General features: G+C 28.9%; 2 protein-coding genes across 5 annotated transcripts; both read left to right on the top strand.

Moving 5' to 3' along the window:
- The first annotated feature begins 6 nt into the window (after window positions 1-6).
- Window positions 7-2,495, top strand: LOC149881828 (uncharacterized). 4 transcript variants are annotated; one of them, XM_090066119.1, is made up of 8 exons: window positions 7-354; window positions 453-667; window positions 919-961; window positions 1,176-1,347; window positions 1,443-1,600; window positions 1,762-1,826; window positions 1,945-2,042; window positions 2,271-2,495. In XM_090066119.1, the coding sequence occupies exons 2-7, from the start codon at window positions 660-662 to the stop codon at window positions 1,985-1,987; spliced, it is 489 nt and encodes a 162-aa protein (XP_089922245.1). In that variant the 5' UTR covers window positions 7-354; window positions 453-659; the 3' UTR covers window positions 1,988-2,042; window positions 2,271-2,495. The 4 variants fall into 4 exon arrangements, with proteins under 4 accessions (XP_089922245.1, XP_089922243.1, XP_089922242.1 ...); XM_090066117.1 differs by having other exon boundaries at window positions 241-354; window positions 915-961; window positions 2,271-2,434; XM_090066116.1 differs by lacking the exon at window positions 7-354 and having other exon boundaries at window positions 382-667; window positions 915-961; window positions 2,271-2,434.
- A 492-nt stretch (window positions 2,496-2,987) lies between these two features.
- LOC145191700 (putative malate dehydrogenase 1B) lies at window positions 2,988-4,478 on the top strand. Its single transcript, XM_080068850.2, has one exon. It carries the CDS (start codon window positions 3,079-3,081, stop codon window positions 4,462-4,464), a length of 1,386 nt encoding a protein of 461 aa, XP_079924976.2. The 5' UTR covers window positions 2,988-3,078; the 3' UTR covers window positions 4,465-4,478.
- Window positions 4,479-8,700: the final 4,222 nt, after the last annotated feature.

Genomic DNA, 8,700 nt, shown 5'->3' on the forward strand with positions numbered 1-8,700 from the left:
GAGTTGTGCCAGAAAAATTTTTTTTAGTAAAGTTTACTCAAATTTTATTTTTTTAATTTCTTGATAGATTGCTACTTGATATGATAGTTGCGTTCTTTGCTTTGTGTTTTTTTTTAGTAGCATGCTTTTTTATCTCTCACTTAAAGTTTTTGTTTATCAAAACATTTTGTTGTCAAAGAATTATTTGAATAGCAATTTACAGATATAGTGTGAAACAAAATAAAATATGTAATATAAAATTTTTCTCTTTCTCTAGTAGGTAAATTAACAATATGTTGAGGCTTTTTACAAGTACCGCATTATTTATTCCTTTATAAATATGCATGTAATAGATGCCTGCTTGATACAATAGTGGTATTTTTTCCCTTCCTAAAAATTATCCATTTTGCTTTTATGTATTTTTTAGCTAATTTAGTTTTTATATCTCAACAGAAAAATATATGTTTTTTTAGAATGAGTCAAAAATATGTTAATAAATATTTACGGTTAGTATGGTTAGAAAATGGTAAAGAATTAGATGGTACTGTACCTGTAAACTGGATTTCTGAAGACCACAAATATATGTTTTGGCCATCAAGAGGCAATATTCAACATCAGATAAAGAATGGTACTAAACCAAATGAACAGTGGAAGAAGTTTCAAATTAAGAAAATAATGTTATGGAATGGTTTGTTTTTCTTAAAGTATTTATTATACAGTTATCATAGTATTTATTATAATTATTATTTTATCATTTATATTATTTATATTTAGTGTTTATTATAGTATTTAAAAAACTTTCTTAAAAGTAAACTTATTTACTGATGTGGTTTTATCAACAAAAGATTTCTGTTTCTAGATTAGGAAAAGTATTTAAACATTTAAGATAAAAAAACTGCATGGGACTTTAGTCTACATGAAATTTTTTGTTTTAGACAGTTATAAGGCTTGCAATGAATATGAAGCCACAACCACCCCAGAGGTTAGTGATCATCTTGATTGGCCAACTCCACCACAAAGCAAAAAATTTAGGGAAAATGTTTATTAAAAATTTAACAAGGATGCATAAAAAATGTCGTTATATAAACAAAATATAAAGCAATCATAATTTCAATATATATGGTCATGACTATATAAGTGTAAGCTCTTAGATTTTGTAAGTTTATAAAGTACAACTAGTTATTATAATTTATTAGAGTACTTCAGTTAGTCACAGCCAGAATGAACATCCAGAACCATCCACATTTATAAGACAAGGTGGATATGATGAAGAGCCTGATGAAGACAGGGAAAGTGATTATGATGATGAAGTCTTTGCTTCTACATCTCAGGCAAACATAAATCAATCATTTTTATTGGCCCAAGAGAGTGAGTGTATTATTTTCTTTTTATGAATATGCATCAGACCTAGTGGTATGCTGAAAATTGTTGATTACTTAATTGAATGTTGTAAATTTATGTAGAAATTCAAAAGCGGGTTTTACACTTGCTGATGAAAATAAAAGAACTTCTAAAAATATCCAATAATCCTGAGGAAGTAACTTTGGTGCAATCAACACAATTAGAGGAATTTTATGCCTTTGATAAGACCTTAAGTGAAAAGGCTGTTCGACTTAATGTGGTTAGTAATAATATTGAACATATAATTATTTTATTAGTTATTGATTGCAGCTTAAGTTCACTTTATGATGTTTCAATGGTACTTTTTATGCAGTACTAATTATAAAAATTACTTTTAATAAAGTGTTTTTATTTGTATAAAAATGTATTTGCATATAATAGTTACAGCAGCTTTCACGAGTTGGTGGTCATGATGCAGATGCAATGGTATTTGCAATGATGAAGCGGTATGGATATTAAATTCAGGAAGTTGTTATATATTATTGTGTTTATTATTGTACAAAATGTTATTACATTAGCTACCATATCATTATTCTTTAAAGTTTGATAAATTATAATTTCTAGATTAATGAGTAATTGGGTAATGAGCCAGCTGTGTGTCAAATGAAAAACAAAGAATAAAATCACTTTCCAAGAAATGGCAGTCTTTCCTATTCTTATAGGTATAATAATGTTTTGTTTTCATATAAAGAAGTTTGTTATCACTTAAATTTCCAAAGTAACTATTATGTGTATTTTTCATTTTACACTGTTTTTGAATGTGACTATTTGCTCTGTGCACAATTTCAAAAAGTTTTCTTGTTTTATGTTTCAGTTACAGAGTTTACTCTTTTTTTTTTAAATAATAGTTTATCTTTTGATGAGTATAAGTACTTCATATATGTTTTCAGCTGCTGTTCAAAACACTTTTAAAGAGACTAACGAAAATCAAATAAGAAATGCAATGGAGAGGTGTCTAAAATATGCTCCGTATAGACCAGGTGGTACTAAATGTCAAACTGTCCGAACAGCATCATCATCTGACTCTAACAAATCGATGTAGCAAACCAAATCATTTTGTGAAGATAACTTGTATTTTTCGTAGCATTAATTTTTCAAAATAAGTCTTTCTCTAATGTGCGAGTTTTAATTTTAATTGTTTAACGTGGCTAAATGCACCCTAGTTTATGCGTTCGTGTTTTAAAACAAGACAATTTAAGAGGGTAAGAGGCTTGAAAACTTTCAATATTTATATATGTATGTGTGTGTGTGTGTGTGTGTGTGTATATATATATATATATATATATATATATATATATATATATATATATATATATATATATATATATATATATATATATATATATATATATACGCATACATACATGCATACATACATGCATACATATGTAAATCGTATTCATAAATATAAAAGTAAAAAATGTTTCCGAATACGACCTTAAAATAACGTTGAGAATTCGTCGCTAAAAAAACGTTGTTAATTCGTTGTTGAAAAACGTTTTTAGGTGTTACCTATGTAACCAATGCATAACGTTTTCGCAACGTTTATAATAACGTTTTTACAACGTTTTAAAAACGTTTTTTTGCCGGCTGGGTACGAAATGAAAAGGACCGGCGGAAAAATTAAGTATGTTTTTGTCGCTATGCAAAGCATTATTTGTTAGAGACAGTGTTTGATAATTACGTACGAACTCTAAAATGGCTAAATTTGTTATTGCAGGTGTATCAAACTGCCCATTCTATGCAAGAGCAGAACTAATTGGAGATGCTTTGAAATTAAGATTGCCCGACTTCTCTATTCATAAAATTGTTTTAAATCCTGATGATTGGAACACGTGGGTAGAAAAGACAATTCTTAAAAATGGATGGCAGCTTAATTCAAAAACATGTCCTTCCCCACTAATATGGAGAGAATTAGTTAATAGGGGTGGTAAAGGAGCTTTTATAGGAAGTTGTAATGAATTTTTAGAAATCAGCAAGATATATTATGGCATTAATTGTACAAAATCAGCAAATGAACTTAAAAGCATTGCAAATGAAAATATGGAAACAAAAATAGCCTTACAGAAATTGCAACAACAAGAAACTCAAAGGTACTTGACCATGCCATTATTTAGAATGGTAATCATTTTTAGTGGTTCAATCAAAGATTTAATTTATAGCTTGCTCTCTAACTTACTACTCTCTCCCCTCAGCTCAAAAAATGAAAAGTTGGAGTTAATAATTTGTTCGGAAGATATTGAACTTAATAAAGCTTTGGTCATGGAATTACAAGATTGTGCATTTACTAATTTGTATAGTATTAAAAGTGAAATTGATGTAGGTCTGGCTGTTAACAATTCAGATTATGTAATTATTCTTTCACCTAATACACTTGATAATTCACTTAATAAAGTGCAATTGGATATGCTAAAAGGTTATGGTATTGCATTAAATTCTGTAAAAAAGACAGCAAAGATTATTGTTGCAGGAAGTATTGCAATGCAATCATGTTTTGTCATTTCTCATTTTGCTGATAAAATTTCAAAAAAAAATTTTTTTGCTCTCTCTCGATTTGAAGAGAACAAACTAAAATCTGTTTTAGCTAAAAAATTGAGTGTAAATTCATCAAAAATAAATGACATTTTTCTTTGGGGAAGTGAAAATCAGTTTATTATTGACCTGACAATTGCAAATGTCCATGGTTACGATGGAGCAATTTGGGCACCACATTTGACAGATTTTACTTATCCAGTTGAAAAAGTGATTTATGAAAGTAAATGGGTTGAGGAGACCATTACAGACTATATAAATTCTAAACAACAGAAAATAGCACCTCTCTCCTTTTCTATTGCTTTAGTAACACAAGTCAAAGATACAATTGATCCTATGTGTAAAAAAATGTTTTCAATGGGAGTTGTGTCTGAAGGATGGTATGGGATTCCAGAAAACCTTGTTTTTTCAGTTCCTGTATTTTATAAAGATGGTTATCTAACTGTTAAAGATAATTTGCAATATAGCAAAAATTTTGAGAATAAAATTCAAGCTTCAGCTACTGTTTTTAAAGAGCATTGCGATCATCTGATTGATGTTGCAAATGCTTAAGTAAATTTGAAAAAGGATATAAATAAGTGTTTACATGTATATATAAACAAATGTTGAACTTGAGCTGATTTTGATTAGATAAAGTGCTAATATATTTTTAAATGTTTGTGCAACTGTTTGGTTAAAAATGCTAAATTTGTTACTTAAGTTTATTTTAAATGTTTATAATTTCAATGGATTTTTTAAAATTATTTTTAAAATAATATTTTGAATTTTGTTTAAAAATAAATATAGAAATGTTTATTGTAAGTTTGTTGTGGAATTTACTTCTTGCTACAATGTTATCGAAAAACTGATCTCTTAATGGCAGCATCTTACACTTTTAAAAAGTCTTGTTACAACTTTTATTTTAGATACTATTTGTTACACACGTCATGGGCATTTTTGAAATATACAAACTTTTGTAACAACTGAAAACCAACTCATTATGAGCCATTCATTTGACCAATTATGAGCTATGTTTCATAATAGGAAAAGCATAGGGATTATTTTAATGTTTATTTACACTCATTTGAAATCTTTTGCTGATTTTATATTATATGTGATCACATTATTATTAAAATTGCCCTTTTCTTAAATCCATGCTATTTTATCATACTTTGTACGTTATACCAAACAAAGGACTAAAAGGAAATTTGTCTGTTATTTGCCAAGATCTCAAACTCTGTAATGTTTTCTTTTATGTATTTTAATTGCAAACACTTCACACATCTTTAAAAAAATTGAAACGTTTTTACAATCAGTTAGCCATATTTTCAGTATATTGGCAAAAAGTTGAAAAGTGATTCCAAGAAAACAAAAAGTTGTAAGTTGTTACACTTACTAAAGTTGTCACACTTACAATAAGTTTTTAAGTTTTAAACCGATCGATTAGATAAGAGTTCGTGATAAAAGTTTTAGGGGAGAGTGTGGAGATTTTTTTTTTCGGATTTAATTTTTCAATTAAAAAACAAACGCTTAATCTCATGTTTAATTATACCATTCAAAAGACATCCTTCCAACATACCTTCTAGCATATCTTAAGAAAATTTTCAAACTTTGCATACTTTCATAGTAAAAAATTGGCCCAATCATATTGGCTCATTCTAGACCAAATCTTATTAAAAGAACATGTTCCTAAAGGTTGAGTAATGGAGACTTTTACTGAATGGACCTTTCAAAAATAAGAACTTAGAGACCAGTTAAATGTATTTTCGTCGTCACAAATAAATCACCAATACAGAATGTCTCTTTAGTATGTCTGGGTTAAATTTATTCAAAGAAAAGCAGTAGTTATGGAAGTTTTCTGATTTTTCAAGGCAAATGTAATTTTTTTACTTTTCTGAGTTTTCATTTTACAAAGTTTTTTCAAGGAGAAGTTAACTCTTAGTATTAATAATATTATAGATAAATATTTTGGGCTTCGGATAGTAGTAGAAAGAAAGTTGTCTGAGGTACAGATTGTTGTAATATATGGGTAACATGTGGATATTGATAAATGTACTGAAAGAACCACCATTGATTGTACTGAATAGACCGAAGCATATTCCGATATGAGCATTTATTGCGTTTCAATTTGTTACTTACTATAACAAAATACTCAGGTTTTTTTTAATATAAACAAGCTGTGAAAGTGTGACTAATAAATTATACTTAAAAAAAAACAAAACAACAACTCAGACTTCAGTACTGGAAGGCAGCTAAGTTTAGGATACAAGTTACTCAGTCAGGTAATAAGTTTTGTTTTAACTTATTCCTATTAAGAATATTATACTTCATACAAAGTGAAATATTACTTTGAGTTAAATTATTTCATACAAAGTGAAATATAATTTTTCGTAGTTAAATTATTTTCAAATGTATTTTGTATCTAGAAGTTATTTTATAACTTAAACAATTTGATACTTTATTCGTAATATAAAAAATTACGAATAAAGTATCACTCAATTTAATTTATATTACTCTACATTTAAACCTTTATATATGTTATATACAAAAAATAACATGGAAAAGTAGTTTTTATGATAAAATTATATGCAATTTTTATTCTTTTTTGTTTGTTTCAGAAACATTATGAAACATAGCAAAGCAACAGCAGTAAAGGGTGGTTGGGATCTAAATAATATGATCCAAGCAGTTGAGAATGTTTTGACAAAAACCTTCTCTTAAAGAAAAGCTGCTGAGATATTTAAAGTCAAATGTTCAACTCTCAAAAGGAGAATTAAAGAAGCTCAGCAATCACCAGATGGATTAAATAAATTACAATGTGTTCCGTATAGTAACAGTTCTATGAAAGTGTTTTCAGTATCAGAAGAAAAAAACTGGTTCAATATTGCTTAGTTTTTTCAAAAATGGGATATGGGTCAAGTCCTCTTAAACTAAGAGCACTAAAATTTGAATATGCTCGAAAACTTGAGAAGAAATTTCCACATTCACATCCAGGTTGCACAAAACCTTGATTGGTTTACAGCTTTTTTAAAACGTTAAACGTCAAAAAGAAAACAACTAAGGAAACCAAGGAAAAAATCTGAAAATTCAAAATCTTTAAAGTTTCCAATACTAACATTTGATAATGAGGCTAACACTAATGATGCTTATGATGAAAGGAGTGATAATGGTGTTGAAGAGTATTTAAATGTTTGTGGAGAAATTAAATCAATTAATAACTTGTGCGCAATATGTGGAAAAATTTGGTCAAGACAATGAACTGTGGTACCGTTGCAGACATGGCCGCCGAGAGGGGGGGGGGGTGGTGGTGGTCGGGGAAGATTCCCGGGGCCCCGTGTGTGTACAAACAAATTTTTAAAAGATTTAATCAGCTTTGACTTTTAAAAGCTTTAATTAACTTGTATTTTTAATTTTCAATGCCCAAAGCACGCTTCTTTTGGTCCTGGGTATATAATTGATCATAATGAGGGTCCCTTAAGAAAACTTCCCCGGGGCCCGAAATTTCTCTCGGCTGCTATGGTTGCAGACAGTGTGCCAGCTGGGCACATAAAGCATGTTTGTAGTTAATGTAGTTTCACTTCCTGATTGAGACTTTCGTCTGAAGTTGCAATAATTATTTCAACTTACATTATTTTCGTTGTCAGAAAAATCTAGATTGTCTCAACATACTCTTTTCTTTTTTTTAAGCTCCTATTTATGATGAATAGATTTAAATCAATAAACACTTTCTAACATATAAGAGTAACATATAAAAAAAAAGATCGTGGGCATAAGAAACTATAAAACTCATGGTTTATTATGATTCATTTTAGGTTAATTTTCACTAGGATAACAATATTATCATTCAATATCGGAACATCAATATACCCTCATTGCTGTGCATAATTCAACATTTTATTTATTACAATCAGTTGTACTGAATGGAACATTAAACAATTTAGTGCAGGTCATTTAGTGCAGGTTTATCGCATTTTTTAACAGTTGTACTTGATCACTGGTTTACACCTTTCAAGGGTAGTTAAGATATGAATCTTGTCTTTTGAAGTAAAAAACCCGCCATAATTATTCACAAAATAAATATTAATCGCATTTATAAAAAAGTCTAATTTTGTGGTCCATTCAATACAAGTCTCTCCTACTATTTTGAAAAATTGTTATTTCGAGGTACAATGACAGCAACACGTTTTAAATAAGAACAAATTTTGATAATAACACAACGCCCACAGACATCTTTTCACAGATCCGTTACTTTTTTCAATGTTAGTAGGTTATATCTCACATGGAATGTGGCATAAAGTAAATTAATATCAAGAGATTCGCACTGCGTAGTTGATGAGATAAAAACATTAAGAAATTTCGCCTCACTCTCATCTACATAATTATCTAGTATAATAATATTTTGAAACTCATGCTAGGGATGAGAGGGTTTATCATAAAGTAAATAAGCAGTTCATATTAAACATATTGAGACTTGGGGTTGGAGTGGAAACAATGAGTTTAACAAAAAGACTGAATAGAGCATTTAAGATTAAAGACGATTACTTCTATGAAAAATTTGCGAAAGATTCGTCTAATTTACGATGCTGGTTTCGGGGTATGTTTCGCTAGAAAACAATCAGCCTACATAGAAAGTATTTCATTCAGCCTAATCATTTTTATTCTATTGAAATCATTTTTGTTATGTTAAAACTTATAAGCCCATTATTCATAAATTCATTCTTTAAACCTTTTGTTTCTAAAGTTCTCATAACAAAATGCAGTAGAATCTGACCCAACGTCCATTTAGTGCATTTATTTGTGCGGAGAACT

Source organism: Hydra viridissima, unplaced genomic scaffold (genome assembly GCF_058129835.1).
Source record: "Hydra viridissima isolate aposymbiotic clone 2 unplaced genomic scaffold, HvirCarnegie_v1 scaffold_11, whole genome shotgun sequence".
NCBI classification, from domain to species: domain Eukaryota; kingdom Metazoa; phylum Cnidaria; class Hydrozoa; order Anthoathecata; family Hydridae; genus Hydra; species Hydra viridissima.